Raw genomic sequence first — 16,724 nt, 5'->3', positions numbered from 1 at the left:
AGACTGTTGTCAGTTAGCTTATGGGGAGACTGAGGCCTAGAGACAACCAGGGGCCACATCGCAATTATGGAGGGCCCAATGCCTTTACTTCTGCTATCTCATTTGATCCACATCATCAGCCTGGGAGAAGCACGAGGGATAGAGATGTCACACCCCTTTTATAGATGAACAGCAAAGATGGTTCTGAAAAATGGGAAAGGCGAAAGTGGTTTCTTTCTTTCTTTCTTTCTTTCTTTCTTTCTTTCTTTCTTTCTTTCTTTCTTTCTCTTTCTTTCTTTCTCTTTCTTTCTTTCTTTCTTTTTAAGATTTATTTACTTATTTATTTGAGAGAGAGAGCACATAGAGGGAGAGGCAAAGCAGGCGGCTGGCTGGGCAGAGAGCCAGATGTGGGGCTCCAACCTAGGACCCTAAGATCATGACCTGAGCCGAAGGCAGATGCTTAACTGACTGAGCCACCCAGGTGACCCTGGACCTGAAGGTTTCTGACCTGAATTCTTTCCCCTCTAGCCCTAAATTTTATCAAATCCAGACATCAGGAGTTGCTGTAGGACTAAAACTGCTGGCCAGGTCATTTTCCTGTGAGTCTTTTCAACCTAATTCTTTCTCTAGCTTCTTCCTACCCCAAACAGATGGCCAAACTTGAGCACATAGGAGGCCTGACCCTCAGCCGTCATTCTCCTGTCTTCATGCCCTACTCCCACCCACTTAATCCCAAAGGGAGACCTTCCTTCCTAAACTAATTCTTTTTTCTTTTTTTTAAAAAAATATTTTATTTATTTATTCATGAGAGACACACAGAGAGAGGCAGAGGCACAGGCAGAGGGAGAAGCAGGCTCCCCTCGGGGAACCTGATGCGGGACTTGATCCCAGGATCCTGGGGTCATGACCTGAGCTGAAAGCAGATGCTCAACCACTGAGCCACCCAGGTGCCCCTAAACTAGTTGTTCTTAATCACCTTTGGCTCCTGGATCCCTCTGAGAATTCGATGACAGCAATGGACTAACGAGAGAATTTTGCATACCTAGGACAGCCTTCAAAATCCCAGAAACCCATCTAGCCCATCCACAAGTCAAAAACATCTGCCCTCGATCTTATTCTCCTCTGAATAAGTTCCCCTCTTAGGGAGGTCAGTGACCCTGTGATCCTAGCAGACAACTGGGAAAGGCTCCGCATGATGCCAGAGGGGCTCTCCTTCCTCAGCCTTTCTTCCTGGGTCAGGCCAGGCATGGAGTATGCCTGTGGGGATAGTTGTGACCAGGACCCGTTTCACATCCCACCAGCCTGCCTTAGAGGAGACAGGCAGAGCAGAGCAGGAGAGAGGTGGGCCCATCAGCGAGGGTTGAGGTCCCGCCCAGATCGGAGACTGCCCCTTGCAGCCACCTCCAGCCACCCTCTATGCTCCTGGGGCATAGAGGGAGGCTGGATTCCTGTGTCTTCCGTGCCTTACTCCTCCTTCTCTGACTGCGAACGGCTGTTCCAGGGCAGAGCCATGCCTCATTCCCGTTGGCTACTCAGTCCTTATGCAGGGCCCTGCCTGTCTGGGTTGATGGATTGATGTGGGTTGGGTGGCGAATGTCTTCTGTGTCTCGAGTCCTAGCTGTGGTGCTTATGACCGAAAGGAGGATGCTTGGAAACGAGCGGGTGGGGACTTCCTCCCACTGCCTTGAGCAGGATGTGGTGTGCGAGCAGGTGTGTCTGGGTCAGTGATCAGTAGTGAATGGGTAGTGGGAATGAGTGTCTGAGTCACCTCTGCTGAGGAAGATGAGAGCCTCATGTCCCTTCCCTTTCTTTCTCAACCCATACATGTCTCTGTCCTAGTGGTGGCTCCTCTCTCCTCCTCCGTTGGAAGGAAGCTTCTCCTTCCTGCACCTACAGCTCCCTCGCCTCCATCTCTGCTCTTCCCCATCTTCCCTGGCCCCGCACGCCTCCTTACCTGTGGCTGCCTCTTTCTCTCCTCCCCTGCTGGGCCTGGCTCCCAACCTTGGCCCTCTAACCTGCATGTGTCCCACCTGCAGAGGCTGTTCTGTCGCACGGCCCCCCCTGCCCTCCTCCCCCGCCGGCCCCACCCCTTCCAGAAGCTGCACAGGGAGGGGGGTTGGGGGGCAGGGGCATCACGAACCCCTGGGGTGGAGGGGGACGGGGGAAATACTCCCCTGTTTCCTGCTTTTACTAACGAACCCGCCATTTTTGTGTCTGGACTTTGATTTGTCGGAGGGAACAGTTGGGTTTTACTAATCTCCGTCATCTCCCTCCTTGCCTTCCCCAGAGACTGTCCTCCATTTCCCCTACTCTCAGCTTCCTTTCTACCCAGTGCCCATCTCCCCGTTTCTCCCTCTACTTCCTCCAGCCCCAGGCTGGGCCCCCACTTCCTCCTATGTTACCCTGTCTCCTGCTACCCTCTCCCCCAGCCCCCAGGCCAGGGCTGCTCTAAAACACAGCTGCGAATTTGGGAGGCAGATACGAGAGTGAGTAAGGCAGCCCTTTCCCAAAAGGGGCACCACATGGCAGTGACTTGCATAAAGCTGTAGTGGGCGAGGTCAGACTCGTGCCAGCCTGAAGGGGAATTGAGGAGGGCACTCCCGGCAGGTTAGGTCCTTCTAGCTGTAGAATGGCCAGGGCAGATGGGCTCGCTGCATGGACTGGGCCAAGGAGAACCACAGGGTGAGGGAGATGCCAGTACCTTGTGCCCCAGCTGGGGCTGAGGAGGGAGGATGCAGCTGGGTGGCTCAGGGGAGGCTGGAAGGCCAAGCTCACTGAGGGAGGACAGGAAAGCTTCTTCCTGGGGATGTTTGGGGCCAGTGTTTCTCTGCATCGTGAGGTGACTTGATGTTCACCTTTGATGACCATGATGTGCCCCTGGATTGTGCTGGGATTAATGTGGTTATGGGGACATGTCAGGCTGGGAGCTGACCCTTTAGAGGCTGACCATCTAGCTGAGGTGACCAGACACAGGCTCAGGAACTAATTAGTGGCCCACTTCCTGGTCTTGAGGTGGCATCAAGAGTGGAGGTGCAAGGTGGGATAGAGCTGAATTTGCCCCAGGGAGCCCCCTTCACCTACCACCCCTCCCCCTGCCTTATCCCACCCCTTCCTCCCAGTCCTTTACTTCCCTTTCCCTGGCCCCCTTCTGCCCATTCTAATCTTGTTTGCATGTTTTTGTGACTAATACTTTGATCCTTCCCTTTTCCACCCAGATCCCTACTTCCCAGACTCAGGTGGGTGGAGGGAAGAAGAAATAAACAATAATGACAACAGCCCTCCCCTTCAAATAAGACTCAAAAGCTTTCAAACTGACCCCTCCCACACAGACTTTCTGTCTTTGAACCTGGTCCCCCCAGCACAAGGTTTGATGGTTCCCAGGAGGGGGACCCCTTCAGCCCTCATTCTGCTCAGCTGTACCCCCAATCTCAGTGAGGGGGATTCGAGGGCCCTGTGGGGGAAGTTCCACTTGCCTCATTTTGCCCATGTTCTTTAGGAGTTCCTAACATCCTCCTCCCTACCCCCATAACAATGGAACCCTGGAGACCAGTCTCAGGTCCTGGCTTGTGGCTTGTCATATGGACTGGTATGGGTGGGTCATCACAGGATGTGACTGGAAGGCCCAAATCTCCACACGTTGCCTGAAAAGAGGGTCCTAAAGCGTGTTTGGGGATTGGAAGTGGGGGGTGAGCTGTGGTCTGTGGGTGCACAGTGTTGGGTTCACTGTGAGCCAACTTCCTGATGGCCCCTGTAGGAGCCTGCCCACTTTTCCTGGGTGACCATCTTAAGCCACAGCTTTCTTAGAGTGGGGCGCTCACAGTCCTGAAGCCCTTGGTTCTTCCTCCACAACCTTGCTGGGTCTGGAGCCCTTGCGGGCTGCTCCTATGGCTAAACTTTTCTGGGGTCAAGTGGGCATTTGTCTGGGGAGGGGGTAGATAAAATTTCCCTGCATTTGTCACTCCTCTCCAGGGTCACTTCTGCCTTCCCCAGGCCACTGTTGAGCCCTTGTCATCTCCTTGGAACACTGGGTGCTCTTCTATCCTTACCCACGTTGCTTTCTTACCTGACTTTTCAGCCCAGGGTTAAGGTATCCTGAGGTTAGCCCTGTCCCCCTGTTCCCTAACCTGGACCTGAGTAATGAAGGTGGTGTTAGTAGGGAAGACAATGATGAAAAGAGGGCAGGCTGGTGAATAGGTAGAGGGCTGCCCTCTCCTTGGGAGGCAAGAGAGCCACCGGCATATAGAGGGACTTGGGAAATAAACAGACCCTGGAAGAAGGCAGAGACCAGTGGGAGCCCTAGATGTTAGGGTGGTGGTGGTGGGAATCAACCCCAAGGGCATTATGTGTCCTTGAGGTAGTTCCAAGTGCTGCCAGTAGTATCTGAGCTCCTATTCTGCATGCCCTTGCTATCTCCCACTTCCCTGCTGGGCTAAAACTGGAGGGACTCCTCAGTGCCCCAAAGAGACAGCTGTAGGTGAGGCAAAGCCACTAAGATCCAAGGAGAATTGGTGTTCTCTACCTCCTTTATGAGAGATGCTCTGAAATCACATGAAGATCCAGAGAGCACCTCAAGAGGAGGCAAGTGAAGATGCCATTTGCATCTCCCCATAATGGGGCCTTGTCCTGAGTTCCCCACTCCTCTGTGGAGCCATTTCCAGAAACTACTTGGTGATCTTCATGGTGAGCATTCCAAGTACCCTTCAGGCCTCTGCTTGCTGAGATGGGGGCTGTGGGGCAGGCCTTAGCCCACCCTGAAACCATCAAATCTTGTGCTACCTCCTTTCCTGCCTTCCTTCTTTCCCCCCACTGTTCCTCTTCCAAGACAAGCAGACATAAAAATGGAGGGTCCCCCTCCCCTGCAGCCCCCTGGCCCCTCCCTTGCCCAGCCAGTGGCTTTTCCCAGGGAGTTGATGCCAGTTGTCTCCTTGTTTCTCCCCCTCCCTCCCTGGGCTGGGCAGGTGACCATCTCGGTGGACGGGATCCTGACCACCACAGGCTACACGCAGGAGGATTATACCATGCTGGGCTCTGATGACTTCTTCTACATTGGGGGCAGTCCCAACACGGCTGACCTGCCTGGCTCGCCTGTCAGCAACAACTTTATGGGCTGCCTCAAGGACGTGAGTAGGGCTAGGAAGGGTCTGGGGTCAGCCAGGAAACCCTTTGGTCCCTATCTTCAGTGGGATTTAGTCTGACGTGGCTAGCTGCCTGGCTCCTCTGATCCTTCCAAGGTGGTGGGTGACCTTTCCTCTTCAAAACCTAATGCCCCTGACTCCATCAAGAGGCTTCTTCTCTCTCATTCCCTTGAACCACTGAAGGCCCCCTCCTCTCAGAGGACCCTTGAAGGCAGCAGTAGCACAGAGGAAAGAATATTGAATGTGAAGACCAAAGACCTGTGTTTGTCCTGGCTCTTCCACTCACTAGCTCTGTGACCTTGGCCAAGTCCGTTGACTTGTATAATTCTTAGTGTTTGTATCTGAAAAATGAGTAGTCAGTACCTACTTTTCAAGGTGGGTGTGAGAAGCAGATGAGAGTGTAAATAAAAATACTGTCAGTTGGAAGATGTCAAGGAGATGTTAGCAGTGACTGTCTTGCCATTATTATGCAACTGCAATTCAGCAGGCACTGAGACTGCCCTGCTAGGCTGGGCCAGAGGACAGAGCACAGACCATAGTGGGACAAGGGAGTTCTAGGACAGAAGTCCAAGGCAGTGATCCCATGGCATTGAGGAGGGGACTCCCTCCACTCCCATGGTAGGGTCCCATGGTGGTTGCTGCTGCTGGGCAGGAGTGGCTGGAAGCTGAGCAGCTTTTGCTTCTTCATCCCTGACCCTACCCGCCCCCACCCCCCACCCCCCCCCGCCCCCCGCTGCAGGTGGTCTATAAGAATAATGACTTCAAGCTGGAGCTATCCCGCCTGGCAAAGGAAGGGGACCCCAAGATGAAGCTGCAGGGGGACTTGTCATTCCGCTGTGAGGATGTGGCTGCCCTGGACCCTGTGACCTTTGAGAGTCCTGAGGCTTTCGTGGCACTGCCCCGATGGAGTGCCAAACGCACTGGCTCCATCTCCCTAGACTTCCGTACCACTGAGCCCAACGGACTGCTACTCTTCAGCCAGGGCCGGCGGGCTGGGGCCGGGGCCGGCAGCCACAGCTCTGCCCAGCGGGCCGACTACTTTGCCATGGAGCTGTTGGACGGCTACCTCTACCTCTTGCTGGACATGGGCTCTGGGGGCATCAAGCTGCGGGCATCTAGCCGCAAGGTCAATGACGGCGAGTGGTGCCACGTGGACTTCCAAAGGGACGGGCGCAAAGGTCAGGAGGCCTGGAGGGTGGGGGACCCTTTCACCCTCCCCCTGCGGGACTTCCTTTCCAGGCTCTCCCACACTGTTCTTCCCCTCCTTGCCCTGTCAGTCCCTTCCTTGTTCCTCCTGCCATGGTACATTGACTGGTAGGGGGTAGGGCTTGGAGTCAGCATAGTGGGGTTCACACCTACTGTGTGTGTGACTTTAGGCCCTTACTCAGCCCCTTGAAGCCCCAGTTTCATTATCTAAAAACGTCCTTAAGAAGAGAAAATGACTGAATACCCGTAAAAGCGTTAGCATGGTGCCTACCACAGAGTAGATAGCCCATTGTCCTTTACACAAAAATACAAAAAACCTCTCCAACCATGCCTCCCTTCTAGCTAGGTCCATGCAGCTTTCATTTATGAATTCACTCAACAAATGCTTGTGGAGTACCTACTGTGTGCCAGGTGCTGTTCCAGGTGCTGTGACGGGATGAGGGCGGCTGAAACAGTCTTGGCTGTCTCCGAGCTCATGCTCAGGTGGGGGAGGACACAGATGCTAACCGACCTGACACTCCCACCTGGTGATGTTTCTAGCACAATAAAGCAGCAGGGAAGAGAGTGCTCAGGCCAAGCAGGTGCTATTTCTTAAAACTTCTGTTGCTTCCAGCCTCTCTTTCCTCTACTCTTCCTTTTTGGTCTTTTCTCCCATCCTCTTGTTTCCTGCCCAATTCTCTCTTCACTCTACTCCACCGCGTTGACCAGGAGAGAATGAATTGATGTAAAGGAGAACTGACATATTATCCAATGTGAGCATTTATCAACAACAGCTAAATTGTTATGTTCCCCCAGGTGTCACTGCACCAGACTCGAGACTGGGCGGAGGGGCCGTTTCCCCCCTCACACACGGGGAGGAGGGGCATGCTCTGGCTACCGGAAACATCAGCCTCTCAGGGCAGGCTGTTTCTTCCTTTCTCTTCCCCAGGGAAATGTCGCCTCCCCCAGACTTTATAGTACATGGGTTCATCCCCTGGTTTTGTCTCATGATGGCACCTGGGGGTCTTCACAGAGCAATTGCTGCCTCTCAGGGTTTCCCCATAGGTGACCAGTGACTTTCTAGATTGGAAGTTTGCCTAGGCCTTGCAGAAAACCCCGGGGCCTTCTGTTCCTCTCTCCCTTCATTAAGTGGTCTTCTTAGCCTCCCACAGATCTCTAGAGCCCCCACGCCAGGTCTGGCTGGTCCTTGGGTCACTGTTTGACCAGCTCTGGCCATTTCTGATATCCCACGTTCACATATACATCTAAGCCCAGCCTTGGGGCAGGCATCCCAACAAAGCGCTCCTTGACTTTTTCCATGTGTTTCTTTTTTAATTGTGTTAAGTGACACTTAACATTACCTTTTTAACTACTTTTTAAAGTGCACAGTTTGGTGGCCTTAAGGACCTTCCCACTGATATAACCATTACCACCATTCACCTCCAGAACATTTTCATCTTCCCAAACTGAAACTCTGTCCCTATGAAACACTAACTCCCTGTTCTCCCTCCCCAATCCCTTGGCCTCCACAATCCTACTTCCTGTTTCTATGAATTGACTTGACTACTCTAGGGACCTCCTGTAAATGGAATCATATAATAATTTTCCTTTTGTGTCTGGCTCATTTCACTCAGTGTGTTTTCAGTTTCATCTATGTTGTAACATGTGTCAGCATTTCCTTCCTTTTTGTGGCTGAATAATATTCCATCCTATGTATATACCACCACACTGTTTGTCTATTTATCTGTCAATGGATACTTGGGTTGTTCCATTTCCATGTTGTAGAGCAAGGATCTTGGACCAAGACCTGTATTTGCTTTATTTTCCTCTTGTTGACTCTCCATTATACATTCTTTTGCCATCTCTTTCTTTCCCTCCATCTTCCTTCTCCTACATTTGGTTCATTTATTGAGAGTCCAGCTGGGCAGTGTCCATGTCCTGGAGGCCCCCCAGCAGGTGGGTAGAGTAGACAATCTGAGGAATCTGCTACAAATAGAAATGTGGGTGAGACCCGAGGTCCATACCTGGCAGCCTGGTGGGGGAATGGGTTTTAGCAGCAAGACCCTGGAGCGTCTGACACCTTGTTGGGGGAGAACAAGCTAGGGCCATGTTATTAAAATAGGAGACAGGGGAGTGACTTCTCCAGTTCAGGAGAGATTTTGAGCAGAGGAGAATATGCTCCAGATGAGGATCCCCATCCAGGGAGGAGGCCCCAATTCTGCTTCCTTAGTTTGACACCACATGCTCATGCTTTAGTCTCCCATTGCACCCCCTACACTGTCCAGGATCTCTGGCCAGTGAGGCCTAATGGAGACCAAACCCTTATTACCTCTCTTTAACCCCATGGAGATGGGCAGACTTTTTTTTTTTTTTTAGAATTCTTTTTGAGAAAGGAGAGGGGAAGGAAAAGTAAAAAAATATAAACAGGGCAGCTCCAGTGGCGCAGCGGTTTAGCGCCGCCTGCAGCCCCGGGTGAGATCCTGGAGACCTGGGATCAAGTCCCACATCGGGCTCCTTGCATGGAGCCTGCTTCTCCCTCTGCCTGTGTCTCTGCTTCTCTCTCTCTCTCTCTTTCTCTGTGTCTCTCATGAATAAATAAATAAATAAATCTTTAAAAAATATAAACAATAGTTTCATTATATAAGCTTCTGCTTTTTAAAGATCTCAGTAAAGGGTTTTTTTTTTTTTTTTTAAGATTTCATTTATTTATTTGAGAGAAAGAGTGAGTGAGAGAGAGCATATGATCAAGGGCAGAAAGAGGAGAGGGAAAAGAGGGAAAAGCAGATTCCACTACTGAGCAGGGAGCCCCAAGCAGTGTTCCATCCCAAGGCCCTGGGGTCATGACCTGAGCCGAAGGCAGATGCCCAACTGCTGAGCCACCCAGGCACCCCTCAGTAAAGATTTTGAAGCTCCCACTTGATCCCAAATCTTTTTCTTCAGGATAACCAGCCTTTCCTTCCAGAGAATTCTGACAACACAGAAGCTGTGTTCCTAGCCTCCCCTCTCCTGGCTGTCATCCTGTGTCAGGCTTCAGGAGTGGATCTGCCTGCCAGGCAGAGGGTTGGATAATGCAGGCTCTGCATGGCACTTTGGCTCTGCTTCTTACCCTCTGGTGCTTCTTTGGGCAGGTTCCCCAATCTCCCTAAGCGTCACCTGCCCCTTCGAAATGGGATCATAATGGACCACTTTCATAGGGTTACCTTGAGACTCGGATGTGAGTGAAGTGCTAAGTGCCTGACATACAGTCATAAAAGTTCAATAAATGTTAGTAGGAGGAAAACACTTTGGATTCAAACCTTTTAGCTTCCTTAGGGTTCCATGCCTCTGGTTTCTGGCCTAAGGGACTAGCTGGGGGAATGACCTATGAGTGATCCAGCCCTTTTGGGGCATGTCTGCCTGCGGTTGGCATCCTCTGAAGACTCATGTAGGTGCAGGGAGAGGAGTCTGGACAGAGGCCCACTGCCCACGGCAGCTGGCTGGAGATGGCTCACCTGAGTTCCTGAACTTGGAATATTTGTCAGGTCATATCCACGGCAGCAAATAAGGCTGACCCTCTGGCCCAGGGCTACGGGTGTGGGGTGGGAGGCCAGGGATCTCTTTCTGGCGCATGTTGACTCTCTATCCTGCCTTCGTCACTGAGGCACACTCTCCGTTGATCCCTAGGCTCCATCTCGGTGAACAGCCGCAGCACACCGTTCTTGGCCACGGGGGAAAGTGAGATTCTGGACCTGGAGAGTGAGCTGTACCTAGGCGGTCTCCCTGAAGGGGGGCGGGTGGACCTGCCTCTGCCCCCAGAGGTGTGGACAGCGGCGCTCCGGGCTGGCTACGTGGGCTGTGTGCGAGACCTCTTCATAGATGGGCGCAGCCGAGACCTTCGGGGCCTGGCCGAGGCTCAGGGGGCAGTGGGCATCACCCCCTTCTGCTCCCGGGAGACACTGAAGCAGTGTGCCTCTGCCCCCTGTCGCAATGGGGGCATCTGTCGAGAGGGCTGGAACCGCTTCGTCTGTGACTGCGTCGGGACCGGCTTTCTGGGGCGGGTCTGCGAGAGAGGTGAGGCTGGTTTTCACTCCACATGTCCCCACTGCCCGTCCTTGTGCCTCTTCCTCAGGGTGCCCCTCCCTCACGGGCCAGCCCTGGGTCTGCCATCCTTGTAACGATCCTCTCGGTCTTCTCTTTCCCTCCACTGGCCTTCACCTGTACCCCGATTCCCTCTTCCCCCACTTCTGGGGCAGAGGCCACGGTCCTGAGCTATGATGGCTCCATGTATATGAAGATCATGCTGCCCAATGCCATGCACACGGAGGCGGAGGATGTGTCTCTGCGCTTCATGTCCCAGCGGGCCTATGGGCTAATGATGGCCACCACCTCCAGGGAGTCAGCCGACACCCTGCGCCTCGAGCTGGACGGGGGCCAGATGAAGCTCACTGTCAACCTCGGTAACCACCCCACCTTGTGTTCTGGTCCCTTCTCTGTCCCTGCCTCTCACCACACCCCCTCTGTCTGGAGAAGCTGGTGGTAGCACCACTGAGAGTGGGTAAGGGAGGTGCCAATTTGGGTCAGAGCCCCTGAGAGCTTCATCCCCAGCAAGGATGCACAGTGTAGGGGATTTGGCAACACTATGTATGGGGGTACCCTGAGTATGGCCATACCATCTCCCCAAGTGCGCTTGGTATGACAACCGCTCTCCCAGGGCACTCATTTGGGTTTGGTGGTGTCTGTCCTGCATACACGTGTAACAATATAGCTTATTCTTGGTTGTCGGCTCATCCACTTACTCTTTTGCGGGTTCATTCATTTGGGAAGGACCTGCAGATGCCTAGTGGTGTTAAGCCTGAGCGCAGGTCAGCTTGTCTGGAGATGAAGAGGACCTGGCCCTGTACGTAGCCACTCTCATCTGCTCTGCGTTTAAAGAGCTGTGTGTTTGTGTGCATAGGTACACAGGTGACCCTGGACATCTCAGGACATATCTTTCTTGTCTGCTTTCACGTTTGAGTCCCATAGCTGCCCTGTGAAGCCACAGGATCACCTGCTGGGCTTGGCTTTACCTGTTTTATAGATTGTGAAATTCACTTACTGATTTACCCAACATCATAAAGCCAGCAATAGCTCGGAAGGAGCCCAGACTCAAACCCAGGTCCTTTGCCCTAAAGTACAATGTTTTCCCATTGCCTTTAACAGACTAGGGGATAGAGGGCAACAAGAATCCTCACTGTCAGACAGTTTGCCGTCTCTGCTCCTGCCTAGAGCAGGCTGAGGCCCCACTTCACCAGGCAGTCCCCAGGGTGTCTGTATGGGCAGGGCCATCAGGCCTGCTGGGGCAGAAAGGAAACAGCAGGTGCACTCACTTGGCTCATGTCTATGGGACACATTGTAGATGCCAGCGTATTCTGCACCTGGGTTACAACAGTGACGACGAGGATCCTGTCTTGGTGAGGCTTTTGGTCAGGGGAACGCTGGAAATTAGAGGTCCTGAGCCATCCAGGCTGGGCTCACAACTGTCCATTTCATACCACATAGAAGTATAGCCCCCAGGGGCCTGCCACATCGGAAGATTCGGGCCACGAGGGTGACTCATTGCCTCCTGGGCAGGAAGAGGAGTAGGACTCTTCTGAGCAGATTAGGATCCTCAACTGGAGAGAACACAAAGCTTTGAGCTTTTAAATATTGATCTAGAGTTTCACCCTAACTTTGGTCTCTAGGCCATTTTGTGGGACAGACTGTGGCCTTTTGGGGCCCCATTGCCTTGTTAATAAATTTATAAAATGTCTTTCCTTTTCCCTTTTGGCCACTTGGTCTTTGTACTCCTAGGACAAGGATTTGCCAAGCAGGGTGGGGGCTGGAAGCAGGGAGGTGTGCAAATGGCCAGGGTTCCAGAGTTGGGAAACGTAAGGGCTCTGTGAAGCTCTGCTTCTGGCCATCATCACAGCCCACAGAGTGGCTGGTGGGGGGCAGCGCTGCAGGGGGAAAGTGGGAAGGGAAACACCCTCTGGCCGATGTTCCGTGGTCTGTACATCCCCTGGCACCCCTGAAATTGTCACAGGAGGAAGGCACCAACCTAGGACCCCATGAGTGGCCCCTCGCTTCTCAGACTGCCCTGGTCTGTGTACCCAGACCCGGTGTGACATAGTCCTTCGCCCTGAGAGGTATGTGTTCTCCTCACAGTAAGCACATGGTTCCTTGTGTTTGGTGGTGATACAATCGGGAACCTCTCTGGCCTTCTGTTTACAGGGAAGGCAGATGCTTCCTCCTGACTTGGGCTGTCTTTAGATAGGAGGCAGTGTCCTTGGCCAGGAAAAAGTTCCCTGGCGGGTCCTCAGGACCTTTCACCCTTAGGATCTAAGACCCTCTCCTTCCCATTAGCATGCTTTTCAGTCTGTGCCTCATAAATACTTAAAAGTCAGAGAACAAGGTGTCCCCTAGGATGCCGGCCAGCAAGACAGTCCTCCCGTCTCTCACCTGTCTTATAGCCTCTCACCCATGGCTGTGCCGGGCCCCACGCAGAGATGCCATCTCTAATATGGCTCATGACAAGCTGTGACCAAATGCTTGGTACAGATGCAGTTGTCGATAATACCAAGTGACACGTGTCTGGGGAGGCATGTGGCTGCTGTGTGATCCACACCCAACCATTCAGCCTTAGGCTCTGATGGGAAGAGCATTGGGCCTGGGGCCAGGAAATCTGGGTTTCAGACCTGGTCTTTTCGACTCTTGGGTAAGTCATTCCCCTCTTCTGAGCCTCTGCTTTATCTGTAAAATGAGGTTAAGGATCCTTGCTCTGCTTACCTTCTGCGGTGGTTTTGAGGCTCAGATGAAATAATGGGAGTGGAGGCATTGTACAGAAGCATGATGCATACATAGGCACTCATCCAGCCTTCTCAAAGACAGATCTTACCAGGGTAGGGACCTAAGCTTAGAGCCAGGCCCCTGCTTCTCCATCCTGCTTGCTATCCAGGGCTGTTGGGGCCTCACAGGTGAAGGACAGCACCAAGGCTCTGGTTCTGGGCAGGATTTACTACGGGGGAACAGAGGGAAACCTGGCAAGGCTCGATCTCTGGCCTCAAGGTCTTGTCCTGTAGGGAAGGAAGGCAGACGTAGGGGGGCAGCTGTGCAACCTGTCAGATGCTCAGTGGTAGGACACAGGCTTGGTGCTGAGTCCTAAAGAAGAAAGTGAGGCTGCCAATGACCCTTGGGGGGATAGCCTGGAGGAGGCACTCAGTGCCAGCTTCAGGAAGCAGGGCATTTGCAGGGCCAGGAAGGACCAACCAAGAGCTGCTGCCTCCTTCCAGGCAGAGGATGCTAGAGAAGCTGGACAGTGCCTCCTGTCCTGTCCCTTGGCCTCCACCATGCCTGCAGACATTGAGCAATACCGTAAGCACCCTGTCTGCAGGGTGGTTGACCTCCGTTCCCAGAGAACACTGGACTCCCCTGGATTCTTCACCCTGTTCCAGTGTAACCTGTGATCCTGGGTCCTTTTGCCCTTGGTATGGCTTCCCAGGCCATTGCCCAGCCTGGGCCGTCCCTTGGGGCCCTCCACCAGGCGGGCACAGTCCCAGCCATCAGTGAGGCTGACATGAACGGCGTATCATAATTAGAGAATCTCCAAGCTGGAGCTACCCTTAGAAGCTATCTCCTCCAGCCAGCACCCCGCCTCCCCACCTGTCTCATATGCGAATTAACTGTTGGTTCCTGCATCTCTGCTCAGAGGCCCGTGTCCCAGGCCCCTTCCTCCGACGACCATTCTAATCACCGGGTCCACTCTTTCTGAAATTCCCACTGGCAGACCTTTCAGGCCATACAGAGTAAGCTTATCTCGTTCTTGTTGTAAGCCAGGCTGAATAAGCATTATGTTCCAAAGCCTGTTAATTCCCGAGGCCGTGGAAGGGTGCCTTGTGCCCATCTGGGGCCGACAGTGGTTCCCAGGCTCTTCCAATAGGCTGGGCTGCTGGGGGGAGTGCTCTGAACAAGCACTGCATGCCGCCGCTCTTAAGTGTTACCTCTGAGACGAACCTTTGGTCCGTGGGCTCCTGAGGCTCCTTGCAGAGAAGCCTTGGACTCACTGTCTCCAATCTGTAGGGTCTGAGTTGGGCAGGGGATTGAGTGGGTGTGCAGCAGGAAGCCTGGGTCCTTTACCCTAGGTTCCTTAACATGCAGGCATCTGTTTCTGCACACACTCATCCCCTCATCCTGGTCTCTGCGTCCTGCTAGGACTCTGGTAGGTCTGTGTAGACCTGTCACCTCCGTTCATTCCCTGAACCTGAGACACAGGTGACTAGCTAACAGGTCACTTAGCTAAAGCGGCCTGAGCTGGGCTCTGGGCGGGTGCGTGTGTGGAAGGGTTGGCACCCGCTCTCACTCCTGCTTTCTGCTGGCCTCTGGGATGGTGCCGGCTCTTTCCTGCAGTCTTCATGGGGTGCTTGCTGTCCCCAAATCCCACTGGAGTGGGGCTTCTGAGAGTGGGGTCATTGCCGGGGGCGGACCTGGAGCTGACACCTCTTCTCTGGACAGATGGGCCCCCATTCCCAGTGCTCCCCTGCTGGGGAGGGGAAGAACAGCTTTTCCCAGCAGGGGATCACCTGCCCTTCCAGCCTCTTTTTTCTTTTTTGGACCCTTCATTGGTGAAGACTCTGCTGGCCCAAAGAGAGCCCCCGCGACCTGACTCCAGGCCTGGCACCCTCCCACCCTTCCCCTGACCCCTCCTGTAGTGTCTTCCCTTGGCTCCCCCTTCCTTCCTCTTCTCTCTCTGCACTCTTTCTACCTCCTTCCTCTTACTGTGCCTCTGACTTCCCCCTGAACCTGTTCCTCCGCCTTCCTCTGCTTTCTCTTCCCTCCCTTGGTGCCAGGCTGTGGCTTAGGGTCCCGGCTGCTCCCCCCCACTCTTCTGCTGTGGTTGACGACGCGTGTAGAGCTCAGCCGTACTGCCCGAGGGGCCCGTGCCCTCAGAGCCACAGGGGAATCGGTTTACCTCCCCTACAGGAACCTTCAGGAGCCCATGGGATGCCACATTGCCCCTCTCTGCCTTTGCTTCCTGGGTGCAGGGGTGCGGGCAGAGCCTGTCCTGGGAGGAGCCGCAGGATGCCAGGATATTCCTGGAAGCTGTCCTTTTCCTGAAAGACCAGGGCCACCCCACTAGACATCTGTCTCTTGTTCTCAGCTCACAGGAAGGAAGGCTGAGGCTCAGAGAAGAGAGATTTGCCCACAGCCGCATAATGAGATTAGGATCCAGCTCCTGTGCCCCAGGGTGTAGGACTTCCTGCGGCCTTAGGCTTTCTGGGTCTGATGGCTTGGTGCAGGTGTCCAAAGGGCCCTAAGCCTCAACTTCCTAGGACCCTAGTGTTCTGTTCTCTCTGTAAGGTTGGCCACCTAACAAGTTGTGGGTAATGTGTCCCTTCGGGGGGACAGCCCAAGGCCCTGGGGCCCTGGGCTGCAGTTTTGTGTAGATAGTGTGCTTTCTGGCCACGTGGAGCCTGCTGATCCTGGAGTCATAGGATAGCAGTGCTGGAGCAGAGAGGTGGGGCAGGAGCAGGAGACTTTGCCTGCTTGTCCCTGATTTGCTGTGTGTCCTCTGAAATAATAATTTGGGGCCCCAGTGTCCCCATCTGTGAGGCCCTGACCCCTCCGTAGCACAGATTGATACTAGCTGCTCTAGGGTGAAGGATCACTGCAGTCCCCAGTGGCAGCCTTGCATCCTCCATGTTAGGAAGGGTAGAAGGAAGGTTCCTGTAGGGGTGGTGCTACTCCCCTGGGACTCTGGGAGGTGTATGGCCACCGGAAGGGAGCCCTGGGACAGACCCCGTCATTTAGCTCAGAGCCCAGGGCGGGCATGGAGAGTGATGTGTCATAACTTGGGCTCTGAGCAGGAAGTCGTCCCAGAGCAGGGGATGCAGGGCTTCTGGCCCTCCCCAGACATCTCCCTCCCAGAAATGCGGAGATGTGGGGTGGGTCAAGCCTGCAGCCCCACTATGATCCCCTGTACGACTGGGATTCCCAAGGTGCCCATCTCCCTCAGACACGAGAGGCCTGGGCTCCTCTTCCCATCACCTGACTGCCCTGCCTCCCAGCTCTGGGGAGGGTTGGAGCCCTCTTGGGGGCAGGAGGGATGGATCCAACTGAGGAAGGGAAGAGGGCACCTGGGCACGCGTGGTCCCCAGAAAGTGGTCCCGGGGGGAACCCCCGCCCGCAGACACCCCTCCCTATGAAGGATGTAAAAAAAAAAACTTGTTCTACCTTTTTGTCTCCCCTCCCCCTCTGCCCGCCCCATGGCCCCCCCAGACTGCCTGCGCGTCGGCTGCGCACCCAGTAAGTGGCTTCCCTCTTCTTCTGCAGAGCCCCCAGGGTCCTGGGATGCTGGGCACTGGGATCTGGGGAGGGACAGTGTGGGGAGGACAGCCTTCCTCACTAGCCTGTGTGGGGATTGGGCAGTGGGTG

The 16,724-nt window shown here is 54.0% G+C and overlaps 1 protein-coding gene across 16 annotated transcripts in view; it reads left to right on the top strand.

Annotated features, from left to right (window-relative positions):
- Positions 1-16,724, top strand: part of NRXN2 (neurexin 2) — a 96,852-nt gene that overhangs the window by 33,318 nt on the left and 46,810 nt on the right. For 8 of the 16 annotated variants that reach the window (XM_072789733.1, XM_072789734.1, XM_072789736.1 and 5 more), the window contains 5 exons: positions 4,938-5,099; positions 5,854-6,292; positions 9,963-10,349; positions 10,532-10,735; positions 16,569-16,595. In XM_072789733.1, the coding sequence (XP_072645834.1) occupies positions 4,938-5,099; positions 5,854-6,292; positions 9,963-10,349; positions 10,532-10,735; positions 16,569-16,595 (1,219 nt within the window). Of the gene's footprint in view, positions 1-4,937; positions 5,100-5,853; positions 6,293-9,962; positions 10,350-10,531; positions 10,736-16,568; positions 16,598-16,724 lie in introns of all 16 variants that reach the window. The other 8 variants (XM_072789735.1, XM_072789726.1, XM_072789729.1 and 5 more) reach the window with 2 other exon arrangements.

The sequence above is a fragment of the Canis lupus genome, chromosome 21 (assembly GCF_048164855.1).
Source record: "Canis lupus baileyi chromosome 21, mCanLup2.hap1, whole genome shotgun sequence".
Lineage (NCBI taxonomy): Eukaryota > Metazoa > Chordata > Mammalia > Carnivora > Canidae > Canis > Canis lupus.
The sequence above is the reverse complement of the archived record's forward strand: the minus strand, read 5'-3'. Positions and strand labels throughout refer to the sequence as shown.